The sequence below is a fragment of the Polypterus senegalus genome, unplaced genomic scaffold, assembly GCF_016835505.1.
Source record: "Polypterus senegalus isolate Bchr_013 unplaced genomic scaffold, ASM1683550v1 scaffold_1467, whole genome shotgun sequence".
In the NCBI taxonomy this organism is placed as follows: Eukaryota; Metazoa; Chordata; class Cladistia; order Polypteriformes; family Polypteridae; genus Polypterus; species Polypterus senegalus.
In genome coordinates, this window is record NW_024379082.1 from 3,482 (window position 1) to 25,000 (window position 21,519).

General features: G+C 37.0%; 1 protein-coding gene across 1 annotated transcript; it reads right to left on the bottom strand.

Annotated features, from left to right (window-relative positions):
* Positions 1-4,112: 4,112 nt before the first annotated feature.
* Positions 4,113-12,416, bottom strand: LOC120519789 (claudin-15-like). Its single transcript, XM_039742601.1, has 5 exons — positions 11,366-12,416; positions 9,761-9,925; positions 8,902-8,983; positions 8,302-8,412; positions 4,113-5,625 (listed from the first exon to the last, which is right to left on the bottom strand). Exons 1-5 carry the CDS (start codon positions 11,580-11,582, stop codon positions 5,511-5,513), a joined length of 690 nt encoding a protein of 229 aa, XP_039598535.1. The 5' UTR covers positions 11,583-12,416; the 3' UTR covers positions 4,113-5,510.
* Positions 12,417-21,519: the final 9,103 nt, after the last annotated feature.

The window sequence follows — 21,519 nt, forward strand, 5'->3', positions numbered from 1 at the left end:
TGTTGAAAAATATCTTTATATGTATTTGTGATGTTTGCTGCTAGATACTGAAATTGTTCTGATAAAATGAACAGATAGATGTCCAGTCTAGTATTGTGTGCTAGAGAATTCACTAGAAAAAGCACACAAATTGATCTTGAATCCAGATATCTTTTGAAATTCTGCTAGTACAGTAAAGACTAATGCTTCCCTTGTCCTTGCCTGCTGGCTGGGATCCATCGAGCGCATGCGCCTTCTCCACCGGCTCCATCAGGAGTCCATTGGATTGGACTTTTGTTGACCCTGCTTGCAACCAATTATCTGAGGGGATCCGACACATGCCGTCCATTCCATTACCTGTTTCATGGAGGACAGTCCAGCCCTCCACTGCCCCCATCTCCCTCTAATTATTCCCAGTGGGGATGTTAGAGTCCAGGTAGTCCTCTCCCGATGCTTGCCTTTCGGAGAACAACTTGGGTCATCCTTGGCCGACTCCTCCGAGTTTATGCTGCCATTGCTCCATGGATCAGCGTGTTTTGGCCAGAAAAGCAGATCCACTGGCTCTCCTTCCATGAGGTAGGTGTATGTGACTGACAAAAAACCTTCCCAGGGGAATTTCTTCTTGGGCACAACACCTACCTCCAGGATCCCACAGTCTGAAACACGCCTCCTCCAGCAGGCCTCTTCTTCCAACATGTTGATCCGGGTGTTACTTTTAGGTTTTGCCTGGGCTTTTTCTTCCCCATTAGGTGGGAGCAATGCTTCCATGGTCCTCCACGGCTTTGTCATGATCTGCTGTGCCGTTGCCAGGTGTGTGTGCCTCATTGCTGTGCTGCATGTGTGTGTGTCATGCTGCTGTGTTGGGATGGCCACAAGTATTATTTAAACTGGGTCTCCCACCAGCAGATGTCCAGGAAGCCCCATCTTGGATGCCACTTGTGAAACCCAGGGAGTGAACAGTCACTCTAACTCGACACAGACAGACAGACAGGACACAAGTTTCACCACATAGCACACATTTATTTTTCCATGTGGGGAAGCACAATGTCCACAACATCAAGCACAGTTCTTTTCGCTTCCAATCCTTCCTCACTGCCTTTGTCCTTTTTCCTCCTGACTCTGGCCTTTGAGTAGTGGCAACTGGCCCCTTTTATAGGACATCCGGAAGGACTCGAGGTGCTCAATGACCTTTCAAACAGGGTCCAGTAAACGTCCATGTGCCCCCTGACAGAGGCCATGGGCCCCAGCAGGGCTGAGCTTTAATGCTCCAAACCAGTGACACCACTGCAAGCCAAGGAGGCTGCCCCCTATCGGTCCACTGGAGACAGTATTTGGAATAAGCCCTCTCTCCCAGTCCTTCTGCACCAAAGACATCCTAGCTGGGTAAGGGTCCCAGCAGTCCACCACAATATCTATATATATATATATATATATATATATATATATATATATATATATATATATATATATATATATATATATATATATATATATATATATATATATATATATATATATATATATATATATATATATATATATATATATATATATATATATATATATAAACTGCTCAAAAAAATTAAAGGAACACTTTGAAAACACATCAGATCTCAATGGGAAAAAGAAATCCTCCTGGATATCTATACTGATATAGACTGGGTAATGTGTTAGGAACGAAAGGATGCCACATCGTTTGATGGAAATGAAAATGATCAACCTACAGAGCCCTGAATTCAAAGACGCCCCAAAAATCAGAGTGAAAAAATTATGTGGCAGGCTAGTCCATTTTGCCAAAATTTAATTGCAGCAACTCAAAATTGTACGCAGCACTTTGTATGGCCGCTGTGTTCTTGTATACTTGCCTGACAACATCGGTGCATGCTTCTAATGAGATGACAGATGGTGTTGTGGGGGATCTCCTCCCAGATCTGGACCAGGGCATCACTGACCTCCTGGACAGTCTGAGGTGCAACCTGGTGGCATTGGATGGACCAAAACATAATGTCCCAGAGGTGTCCTATTGGATTTAGGTCAGGAAAGTGTGGTGGCCAGTCAATGGTATCAATTCCTTCATCCTCCAGGAACTGCCTGCATACTCTCACCACATGAGGCCAGGAATTGTCGTGCACCAGGAGCCACTGTACCAGCATAGGGTCTGACAATGGGTCCAAGGATTTCATCCTGATACTTAATGGCAGCCAAGGTGCCTTTGTCAAGCCTGTAGCGGTCTGTGTGACCCTCCATGGATATGCCTCCCCAGACAATCATTAACCCACCACCAAACTGCTCATGCTGAATGATGTTACAGGCAGCATAATGTTCTCCATGGCTTCTCCAGACCCTTTCACTTCTGTCACGTGCTCAGGGTGAACCTGCTCTCATCTGTAAAAGCACAGGGCACCAGTGGTGCATCTGCCAATTCTGGTATTCTATGGCGAATGCCAATCGAGCTGCATGCTGCTGGGCAGTGAGCTCAGGGCCCATTAGAGGACATGGGGCCCTTGGGTCACCCTCATGAAGTCTTTCTGGTTGTTTGGTCAGAGACATTCACACCAGTGGCCTGCTGGAGGTCATTTTGTAGGGCTCTGGCAGTGCTCATCCTGTTCCTCCTTGCCCAAAGGAGCAGATACTGGTCCTGCTGATGGGTTATGGACCTTCTATGGCCCTCTCCAGCTCTCCTAGAGTAACTGCTTGTCTCCTAGAATCTCCTCCATGCCCTTGAGACTGTGCAGGAGACACAGCAAACCTTCTGGCAATGACACGTATTGATGTGCCATCCTGGAGAAGTTGGACTACCTGTGCAACCTCTGTAGGGTCCAGGTATCGCCTCATGCTACCAGTAGTGACACTGACTGTAGCCAAATGCAAAACTAGTGAAGAAACAGTCAGAAAAGATGAGGAGGGAAAAATGTCAGTGGCCTCCACCTGTTAAACCATTCCTGTTTTGGGGGTCATCTCATTGTTGCCCCTCTAGTGCATCTGTTGTTAATTTCATTAACACCACAGCAGCTGAAACTGATTAACAACCCCTCTGCTACTTAACTGACCAGATTAATATCCCATAAGTTTCATTGACTTTATGCTATACTCTGATTAAAAGTGTTCCTTTAATTCTTTTGAGCAGTATATATATATATATATATATATATATATATATATATATATATATATATATATATATATATATATATATATATATATATACATACATATATTTAAAGATATCTGTGTATAGTGATGTTTTCTGTTAAATCCTTCTCTGATAATCCTATTTACCTCTAATGTATTTAGAATGTCAATGGCCAATGGCTCAATTGCAATTGCAAAAAGCAAAGGTAGTTGAATCTAATGTATTTTTATCTAATGCTCTTCACTAGGTATGGTTGGTTGGTTCCATGACACTTTGTGGTCTGTTAACTGCTCTTCACAGCCAGTATTCCCCTATGCTTTTAGAAGGAGGTAAGCAATTGTTCAATACCATAAATGTAAGTACTTTGGTGTGGCTTTCATTATGGAAAAACACCATATAAAATGACATTACACTGATAAATATTAATATACTGTACTCTAAAAATAATGTATGACATAATGGCACAGTCTTAGTGTTGCTGCCTGTAGTATACTTTACAAGTTCTTCCATGCTGAGATGAATTTTCTCTGAGTACTCCGGCCTACTACTCTGAAAGATGTATGCGTGTATTAGTTGAATAGTACAGTGAACATGCATCTGCGTTAGTGTGTCCTTTGATGAATTGGTATCCTGCATAAGGTTGAAGCTGCTAGATGAAAGATGCATAATGTAGATCCCTAATGAACAAAAACAATAGATTCTGGGGTATGGCATTGCTGATACCCTGTCATTTTTGTCACACTGAACACTCTTTGATGAGTAGGATTCATGGTGATTTACATGTACAGATTTAGAAAAAATCGATTACCGGTAATTCTAGAATTTTTGACACATACATGTTTGCTCAGGGCATAATTTAAATCTTGTGGTTTACAACCCCATTCCCTGTCTATTGGTTCATATTGCCTGTTAATTTTGTTTGTTTGTTTAATTAACATAACCCAATGAAATAATCTAACATCTTAATGTATACCTCTATAAAAAGCAATGCAAAGAAGCAATCAAAAAACATAAAATCAGTTTTAATAGCAAAAATAATTTATACATGTACAGAATAATTTAAGGTCAAACAGTGCAAGACATAAAAAGCAAAGCATTTTGCACGTTAAAATTCAAGCTTTTACAGTTTATTTAAAATCAGTTAGTGCCATACTGGGTGCTGAGATGTTTTCCTCAGTTTAAAAATACATAAAACTTTTATTTCCTTCTGAAGTCTTCCAATTGCCCAAAGAGATTTAAATTAATATCACATAGTGTAATTAGAAAACAGCATTTCCATTGTGTTGTCTTTTTACTTATTTCTCATTTCAATTAAAATGTTTTTGTAAAATGTATATCAATAATGTTTCTGATGCAGGATATATATTGTTGTTAAACAATATTTATTTATTTATTTTTCTCAGTAGGTTTCTTTCATGGTGACATATGCACGACAAGTCTGCGCTGCAGCAATGAACATCAGGTAATAATGACCCACTTTGACATTAAATACAAAATATATTCAAAGCATGATTTTGAACACTTCCCTGTACTGCAAGCTGGACTAATTCAGGCATACGTATGATGGGACAGAACAGATTTAATGGAGACTCTGTACCTACTGGTCATTTACTTCACTGGTGCCCAGTGTATCCCAATGGCAATGTATCTCCCACCGACAACTGTGTTGCTCATTGCCTGGTTTACAGATGATTTTAGATAAACAGGCCTTTGTGACTGCTTATACATCTGTTCTGCAATTTGAGTGCAGCAGCCATGTACAATCCCAAGTAAGGGACAACCTGAAACCAATCTTAGTTACAATTCTGTAATGTGATCATCAAATTTAAATTGGGGGAACCATGTAAAAGTGTACAATATCTGCTCCTGTTGAAGTGAAAGCATAGCAGATTACAAATATATCACTTGTGCATGTTGAATCAGCTCCATCAGTTAGGTTGCATGGATGTGTCATTTCTGTGCCTGGGAAATATTTAATCCCAACTTGGGTGCTAACCATGGCAGTTGATAAAGGCAAACCCAGTCTTGGCAATATGTTCATTATGGTAGCTTCTAAATTCCATTTACTATGGGCCTTTCACAAGTTCCCCATCCCTATACATAACTCACAGAGCAGTCAATGGTGGTTGAGGAGGAACAACGTTTTAGCAGAAGGCAAGTGATGGGTTTCATTTTTCACTGGCCCAAATGCTGAAATTGTGAAATTCTAGTTCTCTGTTGTACATACTTCTATAAAGTGAACGTTTTTTAAATAATCATGCACCTACTCAAAGCATACTAAACATATAAAAATGCCTGGTAGTTTCAGTTTTAACTTGGAGTTTTTAGCTGGATTCTGTCACGCATGAATCTCAAGTTGGAAGCAATTTAAGAGCAAAATCTGTGCTGCAGTCTTCTTTCACACATAAGCATTTTTTCCATAGAAGGAGCCATCAACATTGGGTTTCTCTGGCTGAGAAGCCTTAGCAGATAATACAGTGGACTTTGGAGGATGGTATCCATATGAATAACTCCTGAAAAAGCAAATGATTGGTATTTAGTTTATTGATGTTTGCACTGAAAGAAGATCACTGGCATTAAAATGTGTTAATAATATAAACACTTGCAATAAACTGCCTATGCAATTCGAGTAATCAGACTTCGTAAAATAAATACAGTAGATGGGTAAAACAAAGGTGCAATTCATGCAGTAGAGTTGAGTAAGGCTCATGGCTACCAGGAGGTGGCAGGCAAGTTCCATTCAGGCTCCCGTTTGTGAGTTGACTGTTACAGACCCTGAAGATCCGGAACTTCGCGTGCCACTGTGGGCGGAGCATCGCGTCATACACAGGCCAGCCCACCGTGTAATTCATAGCGTTTAACTGAACTAACTGAGACTTTCACATTCTTACGTTTCGGAAGTAAGAAGAAAATTCGTTCTAAAACCGAAATAAACTTTCTTTCAACTTTTGTACGATTTATTATTTGTGAATCACCTCGCTAAGGATCATTGCTATTTTAAACTGACCTCAGGTGACTGTCTGGGATCGGTTACTTCATTTTAGTATGAGGATTTGAGAATATTATGTTATATTTTACAGTAATATGTATTTTTTTTAGTGAGGAAGGTTTACTGCAGGCGCTGCCAGGATCAGCTGCCTTCAACAATAGCTTCCTTGTCCTGTGTGGTCCCAGTGTGGAAGAAAGGTCATTGCAGTGATCCCAAGGATTTCAGACCAGTTGCGCTGACTTCATACATCATGAAGACCTTTGAGAGGCTGGTCCTAAAACAGCTAAGACCCCTGGTTTCAGAACATCTGGATCCTCTGCTGTTTGCCTATTAGACATAATAGTTGTGGAGGATGCATTAATCTATATGCTCCACAGAGCCTACTCTCTCTTGGACAAAGCTGGCACCACAGTCAGGTTAATGTTCTTTGACTTTTCCAGTGCTTTTAACACTATTCTGCCTCATCGACTGGGGAAAAGCTCAAGACTTTGCATTTTGATGCGCCCACAATCTCCTGGATCATGGACTACCTGACTAACAGACAGCAGTTTGTGAGGCTGAGGGACTGTGTGTCAGAAATGGTGGTGTGTAATACAAGAGCACCTTAGGGAACTGTCCTGTCTCCTTTCATGTTTACCGTCTACAGAACAGATTTCCAGCATAATGCCACCACTTTCTATCTACAGAAATTTTCAGATGACTCATCCGTCATAAGCTGCATTAATAATGGAGAAGAGGAAGAGTACAGGAATTTGTGGAGTGGTGGACTTTGTCTTATGGTGCAGGGACAACAACTTGCAACTCAACATCAGCAGGACAAAATAGCTGGTGGCACACTTTAGGCGTGCCAAGGAGCCTCTGAGACTTATCACCATACAGGGAGGAGGTGGAAGTGGTGGAGAGCTACAAGTACATATGGGTCCACATAAACAACAAGCTGGACTGGTTTGACAACACAGTGGTGCTGTATGGCCCAGAATGGCCAGAATAGACTGTTTTTGCTAAGGAGACTCGGGTCTTTTGATGTGTGCAGCAAACTGCTGAAAATGTCCTATCAGTCCATAGTAGTCAGCGTGGTATTCTGTACTGTGGTCTCCTGGGGAAGCAAGCTGAGCTTAAAAGAAGAAGAATGCCTGAATAAACTTATCAGGAAAGCCTGCACTATCAGAGGATGAAGCCTGGACACACTGGAAGCTGTTGTAAAAAAGATGGTGGGAAAATTGGATCCCTTCCATCCTCTCCAAGAGGCAATCTCTTGGAGTACTTTTAGCTACAAGCACATTCCACCACAGTGTGCTAAGAAGTACCTCTGGTGGTCTTTTCTGCCCACTGCTATCAGGCATTTCAATGCTTCCTTCCAGGGCACTTGTTTAGTTTATCTTGAAATACCATTTTGAAATATCTAAACAGTGTACATTTATTTACATATTTGTTTTTATTTGCATATTGATTGATTGATTGGCTGTATTATTTGTCATGTGAATCTGTATCCTTGTTTTTATATTTCTGCTGCTGTATGCATAAATATTTCCCCTTGCTATTATAAAGTATCTATCTATCTATCTATCTATCTATCTATCTATCTATCTATCTATCTATCTATCAATAAAGTTTATCTAATCTCTCTAATCTAATCCTGTTTTGAATCTTTCTCCTCTTTCTTTATCTGTGTGGGATTTGCAGGTTCTACCCATGTCTTTTGGCTATTTATTAATTTTCTCCAATAATTTTTTATTTAATTTTACCATATTCCAAACTGGCTTCAAGTGCAGACGTGTGTGTGTGTGTGTGAGTGTGTGTGATGTGTGTGTAAGCCAGACGATGTCAGACGATGGCGTGCACCCTGCTCTGTACACAATGCCCTCTTTGGGGGAGTCTCCACCACTATGTATGGGAGTGCCCTCTTTAGCAAAATGAATAATAAATAGCATGATTTTTGAAGCTATGCATTCAGTTTTTACTTATAGAATTATAACTGCTTAAACATTTGTAGATGTAATAGCAGGGTCATGGTGGAACTGGAGCTTTCCCCTGTATCGTGCAGATCTTAAAATTTATTTCTGTAAATAATTGAATGTTTTACATAATGCAAGAAATTGGCATGTTTTGCTTCTGTGGCACACATTAATGGTACATTACATTTAAATACATTTCAATTGTGATTTTTTTTTTAAAATAAAGCAATAAACTAAAAACTTACGGGTACTTGTCAGATGATCCCAGTTTACAAGAGCAAACAAGACACAGTCCTCCAAAAATGGCCAATGTGCCAGCACACCATCCAATATACAGTGCAGAGCCGATTTCATACCTGAGTACAGAGAGTTTGTTGTTAGGATGATTAAAACAGGCATACTTTTTAAATAGAATCTGATTAAATCAGAAATCTAGGTTATTGGTGAATCAAAAAATAAATACATGAACAAACTAACAACTAAACAGGTACATAAGCAAATATGTGAATATTAGTAATGCAAAATATTATGTAGACATGTTAATGGCAACAAGTACTTCAAGGTGTGTCTTGTGAAACGTTTTAAAAAGTGTTTTTATATTTTTGATTTTATATATTATTTTTTGTATTACTTTTTCATTTTTACGTATATTGTAGTTTTAATTTATTTTTGTTTACAAAACATGTTTCAGTATTTTTGTTAAATGATATGTTTTATTTAGTACTATTAGTACTCTTGTATAGTGTGCTGTATATCAGTATGCTGCAAAATACTTTACTTAAAATGGATAACGCAGAATTTTGTATTCAGTAAATGGACTGAAAATCTCAGTAATGACAACTTACTTTATCCCTGGGTATAAAGGATCAAAGAATTCCCTTGTAATGTTGAAGGCATACCAAGAAATTGCTACCATTGCACAGAGGCCTAGAAAGAACAAAAAATACAATTTAGACCACAACTGTATAACTTGAGGACATAAATGCATTTAAAGTAAACTAAGAAAATTGATAGATTTTTACTTTTTTCATACTTCAGTATTTGAATGAAATGTAAAGTTATTAAATGATTCTGATAATAAAAATATAAAGTTAAAGATAAACTGATAAAAATGTAAAGTTAAAGATAAATTGATAAATAAATAAGTAAGTAAATTAATAAAAGCTAAAATGTTCAGACTGCAGACAGCAGCCCCCAGCCCCCCGACTGGACCAAGCAGATGTGACTTTATTGTTTTCTTCGGTTTGCACTAAGCAGACTGCAATACTGTACTTGTAAGGAGGATCACGGTGAGAGGGGGTAGCAGAGGTTTGGGCGCAATTTCAAGTTAGGCACACAAGTAGAATCTTTGGTGGACAATACTATACTTCCTGTGCCAACCCCTTGATGGTCTAAAATTGTTCCCTTCTTATAGTTCTTGTTTTACCCCAAAAGTCACTTTAGGACCCGTTTGACTCGTTGACAAGGAGCAGGGAGTGGTGGAATGCGGAATATCTATGGAAGTATATGGGGGTTAACTTATTAAAACTACTCTTTCTTTCTAAAGCCAGTATGATCTGGAATAGAATAATCATTGACTCACGTAGGAATAAAGGAAATTTAAGAAAGTAAGATACAGTATGTATTTATTTTTTTATAAAATTAATTATGTTGAAGATTTGGAATGAATTAGCGTTTTACTTTAATTTGCTGTTTTATTCTTACCTCCAAGTATGTATAAAACTCCGCCTACACCCGCAATCCTTCCTTTTATGGTGTAATTATCTCCGCCTACTTTCGTGCACTGCAGTCCGATGAGTGCAGCAACAGATCCAAGCACTCCCAATACGATCGCTGAGATCATAAGAGCACGACAGGCCTGGATGTAACCTTAGGAAACACAAAAACAAAAAGAACAAAAAAAAAAAAAATGAAACCGATAAGCAAAATCTCAAATCACATGGAAAGAAGATGAATCAATATTCTTGATCATTTCAATTTTTTATGCTGTTCTTTACATATTTTATCTTATTATATCTAATAATCTCATTATGGCGGACCCAAAGTATTGGTGTTGCTATCAGTAAAATATTACTTTTTAATACTACTTACCACCTTTAACGATAAACGTTAGCTTAATCATCAATATTTTCTTATTAAATTTGCAACAGAGATAGTCATAGGGTAGTATATGAAGCAAGAATGCATTTAGTTAGCTGCTATAAACAGCACTTGTTTTCGAACTGTAATTCTTTCACATGCACTAAACTCATTGCCCTTAGAGGCAAAGTTCGAAAGTGGATAATCAAAAAACAAACGACTTGTTGTCAGTCCCCGCTCTTTTAACAGAAAAAATGGAAATGATTTAATGAACAAATTGTCCACTTTGAAAAGGCAAATATTGTATTGTAGATTAATATTAACAAACTATTGACTAAGTGTAACGTTCCACGCAATAGTAATGGATAATGTAAATGTGTGAGTACTTAATTCCACTTCATGCATACTTTACAGTAATACAAGTTCAAATAAAAGCAAGAATCTAACTAAAAAGAGCATCGATAGTGGTACAAAAATACTAAAAGAGTATACTTTTTTATATTATAGGATCAAATGTATATAAAAAGAAGATACCTTTAAGGTTTCTTTCTTTCTTTCTTATAGTTAGTTCATTCATTAACTATAACTTTACATGAGAAGAATTCTTGCACGTTCTATTCTATATTTTAACAAGGGGGAAATTTTTTTTTACCCCCCGACAATACAAACACACATGTAAAATGAAGGATTTTATCCACACAGTACATTTAATAGAGCGTATTTCACATTTTGAAAGTCATTTTCTCACATTGGCATTGTAAAAATTATAAAGTAAATCTATTTCCGTCTTTGATGAATGCCAATATTGATATATTTGTGAAATTCTTGGTGATATGTTTGCAGTTCATTAACGAATGTATGAATTGCAGTAAGTGACAAATATTACGAGCCATTTTTGTTCAGAAATATATTATTGCTTTAAATATTCAATAAAATAAGAAAGAAAGAAAGAAAGAAAGAAAGAAAGAAAGAAAGAAAGAAAGAAAGAACATTCTTCGAGACCGCTGGCTTATTAGCACTGCGCACCCTACAATAGCGCTTTCCCGTTGAATCATTTGCTATAGTCATGCAGACATTATGCAGTACTGTCATCGGATGTGCATATGACCGAACTAGCACACTTCCAGTCGAGCGTATATTATTTGCATGCCACTTTGGATACAAGAGTCTGCCAAGGTGTCCTGTAAACCGTAAACGCAAAATGTACTTGAATCAATCCTGCGTGCATACCTGACAGCGCTAACAGCGATGGGAACATCCAGCAGTTAAAGGCACCTGCAGAGTCAGTTGCGCAGCTCATCCACAGGTTCTCGTAGATCGTGCTTGTGGTAATGACGCTATTGTGCACAGTTGATACTCTCCAGGATGAATTTCCAAGAGAAACCCCAAATAAGAAAGAAGCGATAACCCCCAGCAGTAATCCCAGTGCTTCTACAGCGGAGTTCATTTTCTTGTCTATGCTATTGTCTACCTATTAAATAAACTTAGGGTCAATTGCTTTCTGGATCCTCGATGTGACCAGTTTCTACTGCCTTATCGTTTGCTCAAAAGTGATTTCAGTTCCAATGTTTCAGTTAGACTGCAGGCTTATAAATAAATATAGTTGCTCTTTAAATACTGTATTATTTTAGCTTAACCTCTTCGCTGGTCAGCAATTTACTCTAATATGTCTGTCTTTCATTCCTCATATCTTACTAAGTGCCAGATTCACACTTCATGTAGGGCTCTAAATTTTCTTTCCCTCAAATCTAGTAAAGGTGGTTTTCTGCCGTCTGTAGCTGCCTGCCTCGTTCAACACTGCTCTTAATGGATTTCCTTCTACTTTGCCCTTTCACAGTCTGAGTCCCTCTATCTGTCACTGCCCTGTGAATCCTTCTCATTGGTCTGATCCTCTCTCCCTGGCTTTCTATCCTTTCAAATACACACCCTCAATGCAAATGAGCCCATTTCAAGGCCTCAACAGCTGAAGCCTGCATTTTAATCTAATTTTTGACAAGTTATTTAGGATCCACCTACCAGGGCTTTGTACAGCCTCCCTGCATAGCTAATGTTTCAATGTGGGGAAAAAATGACAAAAAAGAACTATATCATAATGTGATGAGTTTATCATGTACATGTCCAATTATTTTCCAGTCAGGAAAAATGTAGATGGAGGATCTTCTGTCTCAGTAATACTGTTTATCTGAATCTCAAACTGTTTTTTTATCTTCTGTATATTAGTAACATTAATCATTCCATGTAAAAAGCTATATGCTTTAAATTCCCCATAATGAGAAAAGTTCTTTGTGAAACATTATGTAAAATTAATTTTAGAATCAATTGCAGTTTGTCACTTAATTTTTTATGTTTATAGCATTGGCACCATGGTAAGTGAAGCTGCCTCACTGCTTAAAGAGATTGGGATTGAATCCTTTTATGGTAACCATCTATGTGCAGTCCATATTGCCTCTTTGTTTCTTCATGGGCTTTGCTTTCAAGTGAAATCAAATTTTATTTATCTCATGCATTTATACACACAATGTAGTGAATTGCCTATGGTAAACTCCAAGACTGTGCATTAGAAGAAGAAGAATATAAAAGATAATGAACATTAAATGTATGTCACATCTCAAACCATGCATATGTGTGTTTGAGTGTGGGCATGAGTGGGTTCTCTGATGGATTGCTGTCAAATTCTAAATTAGATTCTGCCATCCATGCAAATCACCCCTCTGGCTAACCATCCATCCATCCATTCATTTTGTCTAACCTGCTTATTCAGGGCAGGGTTGAGGGAAAGCTATAGCCTTTTTCAGCATCCATTGGACACATGTCAGGAAGAACACATGGACAGGATACCAGTCCATAACAGGGTAAGCACCCCCAAACCCCACCGACCAAACACTATAAGGCCAATATAGCAACACTTATTAATCTAACCTGCATATTTTTGGACTGTGGGAGGAAATCAGAGAAAACATAGGAAACCCACATGGTTGTATTTAAGTAGCTTAAAGACCTGAATGTCATCTTTGTATAAAGAAATAAAGCAAGATTTTCAGTCCTTATCTTAAAGTACTCCTGTGATTATAAAGAATTTCTCAATTGGAAGCCATTTCATTTTCCTTAGTTGATCCATCCATCCATTATCCAACCTGCTATATCTTAACACAGGGTCATGGGGGTCTGCTGGAGCAAATCTCAGCCAACACAGGAACAAATCCTGGGCAGGGTGCCAGCCCACCACAGGGCACACACGCCACACTAGGTACAATTTAGGATCGCCAATGCACCTAACCTGAATGTCTTTGGACTGTGGGATGAAACCCACGCAGACACGGGGAGAACATGCAAACTCCACACAGGGAGGACCCAGGAAGCGAACCGAGGTTTCCTAACTGCGAGGCAGCAGCACTACCCACTGTGCCACCCCTTAATTGATCTCCTTGTGTAATTTGATTTCTTAGTTGTTCTCATCTTGTTACTTGTATAAACTTATGATTTTCATTTCTCTATGAAATATCAACTGATGCAGTCCTTAAAGGACATTAGTAGAAAAGTGCAGAGAGGCTTAGGAATAGACACAACCCCTACACTCTTAAAAATAAACATGCCAAAGTGGTTCTTCAGATCAATACCGCAGTGGAACCATTTGTGGTTCCAAAAAGAACCATCCACGTGAAGGTTCCAGAAAGAAACTTTATTTATTTAACTTTGTAATAGGCTCCATTGATAATGATGAAGAGATGGTAAGAGATTTGTGGAATACCTATGAATTCTGATTTTAAAAGTACTCTTCCTTCATAAAACAATACATGCTAAGTTCAGGGTTTCTTGATCTGTTGGTGTCCTGCTATACATCAAATATTTCTTTTTTGTCCAAATATTACAGGCATTTTTGTTAAAGCCCAAAGAGCCAATTAACCATTATGTTTAAAAATGTACCTCACCATACCTGTAGGTTGCATGTACCAGAGGTCTGCTCAATCCACATCCACTCACCTGCTACACAGCATGAGCAGAAGAAATTGTTTGACTTACAAAGCTTCAAATCAGTACATAAAAGAAAGAAAGAAAGAAAGAAAGAAAGCAATCTGTTATCTCTTTTCACACTTCTATTTCACTTGTTGCTTGACTAGATTGTATTCTTTGGTCCAGATGAAAATAGTCGTGGAAAAATAATCAGCAGATATTATTGGAAGAAATGGAGAAATAATCAGCAGATATTGTTGGAAGAAATGGAGAAATAATCAGCAGATATTGTTGGAATGACCAATGCATCATACCAGACTCATCAATTATTTGTCATTATACTACCTTTGTCATCAAACAAATCTAAATAAATTAAACAAAGAACAGTGCAAATCATTGATTTCAGGACAGTTCAAATACATTCAAATTTCTGATAGAAATGTCAGTTGTCAAAGTGCCTATTTCTAACAAATACTTCTAGAATGGATTAAACTGCATTTATTTTTCACATCTGAGTTTTTTTCAGGATCATTGGGAAGAAGAGCTTATTCTCACAGCATCAGAGAAATCAAGGAGCGTATACCAATACCAGTGGATAGCAGAGCACATTTAAAACATACGTCTAGACCTGTTTAAGATAAAGGAGGAAACTGGAATACCAGAAGAAACAAACTTCATGCAGGCAGCGACTGTCTCGATAATGGAACTCACGTTAACTGAGAGCCACCAGCACTTATGTCTGACCACATCACTCGTTGAGAAACCCATTGATTAAACGAATGACAGAAAACATGTTTAGCATGTTTATTTCAGGAACAGAACGAAAATCATGGGAAAGTACACAAGTCCTTTAACTCTAAAGAAATTGCTTAATTTAGCAATATTTGACTTGTTTCTCCTTCTGTTTATAACGATGTAATGCCGGAGGTGGTGGTTTTAAACTTTTTCCTTCAAGGCTTTTGAGATCATAAACATTTAAAACAGAAAATGTCTGGGTAAAGAAATAATGGTCCCGGGATGTCTTTCATCCCTGGTATTTCTTGCATTGCTTCCATCCTTTAAGAGGAAAAAATCAAAGTCAAATAATGAAGAACAAATCACCATGCATGTTACCAGTGATTACACATACGACTACTACATGTGATCAGAAGAGGAGACGTCACAGCCTTATTTTACATGAAAAAACACTTCATAAAATGCATTATTATACAGTATTATCTTTAGACGAGCTGCAAATGCAATCAATGGTTACCCACATTAATTTACTGTATCTATTAAGGTAACTTCTTCTTCTTCTTTTTTTTTTTTTTTTACATATATAATCCGAATTTCTGGAGAAAATCAAACTTGTTCACTGGGTGAATCAGAAATATTTGACCGAACAGTATCGACCTGTTAATGAACACTTACTCTGTTGAACCTTCACCATATCCTCCTATAATGCAGGTTCGTATAAAGCCATAAAAACACAGACATCCATCTTTTCATTCTTACAAGTGCAATTTGCGTTAATTTAGCTTTTACCTTTTTCTGGAAGCAGTGTCCGTTATTACGAATAAAATGACGATATTCTAAGAATTTTCTTATAATTCATATATTACGTGATTTCATTTTTGGAGAGCGGATATTATTTCAAATTTCTTAAACGTTAATTCCGTTGACCAATGTGCACGGAAATAGTATAAAATATGAGGTGTTTGTTTGAAAAGTACAAAAGTAATGGAGTTTAAACGTGTGTTACAGCGTGTTTTTCCCTCTTGTGTACCCCGATTTTCTTCCATTATCAACAACAGACGTGTGTGTTTTGTTAATTGAAATGAATTCAGCGTTAGTCTAAATGTTGTCGTATTTGAGAGGGAGTTCTGAGTGGGGTTTAGCCATGCGTCCAATGTTGCAAAGATATTGGATTATAAAAGAGTTTATTTGAGAATGTAGGCGAGTATATGTTTTATTTTCTTTAAAGGCTATTATAAAACGTATTTCTTATAATTTCAAACCTAGTGAATATTTTTTTATTGAAAATCTGTTTCCGAACATTTGAAATGCGCTCGTACCGCCAGTCCTTGACTTCATATAAAGCGCATGCGTACATTACCTTACTACGCTTATACTTCAGAATACCGCACGCCACACTTTCATTTTTAAGTTGTTTCTAATAGCCTCTTATCAATGACAAAATTGAAGAAAACATGTTTTGCATGAGCTGGAAAGAGTGTACAGCGGTTTATGATGAGCTAAATCTTATATGAGTACACCCGTTACTTTAAATAAATTGATAAACTGTAGATAATAGTTCCGGAATGGAAAGATGTGATCATATTATTTAATCTATCTATAGTGTTAAGAGGAAGGAAGAAAGTTTCACTAATTGCTGTAATTAACTTATCCAAGTGACCGATTATGTATATTTGATACATGTACATGTTTTTAAATCATAGTCACAGTTCTGCAAATGTTTGTCTTTCCAATAGTCGTAAATCAGTCGTTTGCTTCACTAACCTAAACCGTTGCAGACAAAGAAAAATCTGCTCCACAGCCCATTGACTTTTAATAAGCAAGGGCGCTTGGATGCAAGTCTCAGAAATAGTTAATTCCTTCAATTAATCAATGAATGAAAAACAAATAAATAAACTTCGCTACTGTTATTGTCTTGGTATCATGGAGAAAATACACTCTTAAAAATAATGTGTTCTTTAATGACACCTTATGGATCTTTACTGAATTGTGTGGTTCCTCATGGAACTATTGATTGACCATAGGGTTAAATCTTCAATGTATGGTAAAGGCTACCTAGCAGAACACTAACAGAGTAAGAAAACCTGAACTAAACCACAAGCCCATTGCTTTTTCTGTTATTATCTATTAATTGAATGGAACCTGTTACAGATATAAATAAATAAAGGTTCTCTCAGGAACCTTCATGTGAATGGGTCTTTAAAAACCACAAATGATTCCCCTATGGCAATGCTCTGAAGAACTACTATGACACCTTTATTTTCAAAAGTGTAGGTGCAGAAAACAAACACATTAATGGAAACCATGATAGATTCTCAATTACAGAAGGTTGACCACATAAATATATTTGATTAAAGCATTTGGATTGTGAAAGAGATAATCATTTCTGTATTTTATGTTACAGCATCTTAGCTATCTGTGTTTTGTATAAGTTGATACTTAAAATAGTCCAATGGTTTAAGTCCAAGGAAACAGTTTTGAATGTCATGACACTCAAACATATTAAGATACAGTATACACTGCATGTGCTTAGAAATTAAAAATGTATTTTATGCTTGATGAATTTCTTCAGAACACAGAGCACCTCAAAGTGTTGTAAATCATAATACATACAAATGATTCATCATTAAGATTATTAATAACATCTATCAACATCTGAAAAATTGTAAACTGTACAAAGTCTGAAAAATAAAAAATGAAATAATGGAACATTCTGTTCTAGGCCGAATAAAGCACATCTGACTACTGCAAAATTCATTGTACATCCTGTTCTGCAAGATAAATGCTAACATGCCTTGAAATTTAACTGTGACAATTGCCCCTCTAGCACAGGGGAAGCATAGGATCTGCACTGTGGGAGCGTTTGGACTAAACTGGTCTGGGAATCAGCGACTGGCATTAAATTAACAAGAGCTTCAAATCAGAACAGGGATTCAATCACTTGCCTTCCTTGATGCAAACGTATTGAGATCATCCTAATAAAAAAAACTGTTAGAACTAAATTAAGTATTCTCAATAAATTTACTTTTCCAAGAAGCATGTTGGCTCAGAATAAAGATGTGTTGAAATCATCCATCCATCCATCCATTTTCCAACCCGTTGAATCCAAACACAGGGTCACGGGGGTCTGCTGGAGCCAATCCCAGCCAACACAGGGCACAAGGCAGGAACCAATCCTGGGCAGGGTGCCAACCCACCACAGGTGTTGAAATCAATTAAAATTATTTTTAATTCTTATTTTAAGTCAATTTAAAGCAGATGCTGGTTAGGCAGTCATACTATTAAAAAAAATCACATTTAACATTTTCACTGCTCAAAAAAGATGTATCAGTAAGCATGAGTGATGGCAACTGTATGAATTGTATTGCCTCACCAATCTTCCTTTTCTTCATTTGGCTGCTCCTGTTAGGGGTTGTCACAGCGGATCATCTTTTCCATATATTGCCTTTCCAATAATCTCTATAAAAGCTATTGGCATGAGGGTAAAGGCATCTTTGTTATATACTATTAAATATTCTTGCAACATTCATTCATTTTGTATTACTAGCAGCGACGTGTGGTGGCTAGCAGTACGGCACTCTTAAAAATAAAGATGCCAGAGTGGTCCTTCAGAGCGATGCCATAAGGGAACCATTTTTGGTTGTCAAAACTCCCATCCGCATGAAGGTTCCAGAAAGAACCTTTATGTATTTAGATCTGCATTAGGCTCCATACAGTAAATAACTCTGAATAAATGGTAACACATTTGTGAAATACCAATGGGGCATGGTTTTAAAACAGTCCAGGTTTTCTTAAATTGCTAGTGTCCTGCAAGACAGTCTATCATACGTTAAAGATTTAATTTTTTTTCTTCATATTATGAAGTTTTTCAGATCACAAAGAACCAAATTTATACGCAAAGAACCCGTCTCAGAATGAAATGGTACTTTGTCAAGTAATAGTTTTACGAGGAACCACACAACCATTAAGGAACCATTATTTTTAAGAGAGAACATCAAAACTCTACAGTGCTGAGTTGGAATTATATTGTAAATGTGATGCTTCAATATTCTCCTTGTGTTTCAGTGGATTTTTCTCTAGGTAGGCTGATTTTTCTCTTGCATAACAGAGATGCACATATTTTGTTAACTAGATAAACCTATTCAAAAATTTAAAAACTGCACATATTACATTTCTGAGATCATTTTAATTTAATTTATTTGCAGGGTTTAAGTCCTTTTTTCCTCCGTGACTGGACATTAATCAAGTGCAATGTATATTATCGTATTAAAACTGAGTTGACGTAAATCAAACTCTTCTTAAAAAGTGAAAACAGTGAAGGTAGTGAAATCATCGTAAGCAAAGTGAAAAATTCACCCTTTTATGTTCAAACCTGTTAATCCATTTTAGGATGGCTAAGCCAGAGTGTATTCCTGACGCATCTAACATTTATTTTTTGTTAATAACTGAAGTTGATATTATTTCATCACAATACTTTCCTTTTAAAGCAGAAGGTTTGCCATTACAATATTTGAAATGCAAAATAAGGAACATCAGTAAAGAACATGATTTATTCTTCTGGAACAGTTTAAAATTAATTATGATTTGAAATATAGTTTAATACTACTGAAGCATTGAGTAAAAACATTACACCAACAGAGTGAAATGGTGTTTTATCAAGCAATACTTCTCCAAGGCATAAATAACCATAAAATGCGATTGGAGAATGGGTATTGCTAAGACTGTAGAGTTTCTGCACTCTCCCTGTCTCAATAAGACTTTTTTCTCCCCAAATGCTGGCTAGGTAGATTAATGAATCCAAAATGGCTTGGTCATGAGTGTGCATTAGTGTGTCCTACATAGGACTGGCATCCTGTGCAGACCTCTTTCCTGCCTTGTGCCAAGTGCTGCTGGGATATGCTCCATGTCCTAGTGACACCCTAAATAATATTATGCAGGTTTTAAAATGTTATGTTGTCTTAAACACATTGTTTTTTTTTATTACACCCAATTTGGCAACCACACAACCATAAGGTTTTATAATTTCTTACCCATCGATATTTTTTAGATTTTATTCCACATAGCAAAATTGCCTGTGTTAAAAGAATTTGTGTTGTTTTAAAGTAACCCTTTAAAAATGTGAAAATGTGGAAAGAGTGGAACTCTATATACACTTCAACACTTTAGATTTTGCTGTGACACCTGCTTGTTATGAAATTGACTGCTCTTTGAATCATTTTAGTTTAGATAGTTTACAGAGAATATCAAAAGAGCAATGACAGTAGATGTTTATGAAACACAAAGAGCAACATGAAGAAATTTTTACTCTGTACTTAATTATTGGAACAACTTTTAAAATTTAAATGGATTTTTTTTTTTTGAAGAATGGGAGACTTATTAACATTAAAGCTTCTGCTGAATTCTCAAGAATTATTGCGTGAAAAGGTCCAGGTCACAAAACATATCCTTTGAATTCTAACACTCCCTTTCTGTAGAGTAATTTTCCATCTCTTTCTATTGCTGACCTTTGGACTTATCTTACTAAACGCTATGATTTTATGACTTAATAACTCAGCATCTGCAGACTTGTTGTATTCTGTTTTTCATGGTTACATTTTGTTTATACATTGAGTTTCTTTTCTTTTTTGCTTTTTAAGGAAAAGGTTGCATTTGTATTATTGTGAGCTGTTAGATTTTCCCCATTATTATCATTTTACACATTATTTAGTAGTGCAGAGAATGTTGGTCGCTATTGCTAAATGGTCTGTCAGGGCTTAATGTTCTTTTATCTCTCTTCCTTGATATTGCAAATAAATTGATGATTTACCAGCTTTAGGTTTATGTTCCAAACAGAGACATCATGTTTGTATTAAAGTTCACTTCTACTTTTTATGATCAAAGGCTACAGTTGTTATGTTATGTTTTATCACTGTAGCACATTCTTAAAAAGAACCAAATGTAAAAACAGCTCCATCTCTTTATTTAAATATTTAAATGAATTGCACCAGCTAATTCTGAACTGCCACTTGTAATCTCTCAAGGCATGGATTTTGGCAACTCTAAATTGTGATCTTGTATAGCAATCCAACTCACTCTAAAATGGCTGATTCACAGCAGTGTACAATTTGGTTTGAATGGCTTGATTGGAAAGTACCTGTTATGAGAGTTTCTGGTCTCAATATGTTTTAGTGCATCGATCTGCACCTATTCAGTCAGTATTACCAAAATGCCCCTGGTTAGGACTTGGGTCCATGCTAATCACTCAACAGCCAATCATAACACAAATCTTGTAACATAACAAGCATAATATGTGTGTATATGATATATAAAAGAAATACTTGCATTGTATGTATTGTATATATGCACGTGTCTTAGCAGTACTGTATTACTGTCAGCTGTTTTGAGGAGACTTGCGTGTAAGAACTTCATTGTACTATGTACACTATGTACTATAGTCACATGACAATGACCTTAATGTTGAGGAGGATGCTCAACACGGCTTCAGTGGTGCCAGGATCACCTTAGAAATCCTTCTATCATGTCCCTGAGAACCATTAAAATAAGGAACAAAATGAACTAAAGGACTGTAAGGCTGCTTGTGTTACAACTCACTTACCTGTACAGCAGTGAGACTTCCACTACTTACCATTGCCACGTAAAAGCTTTTGAGAGGTTTCATCAGCACTCCTTCTAGAAGATTCTTTGTTTCAGTCACAACA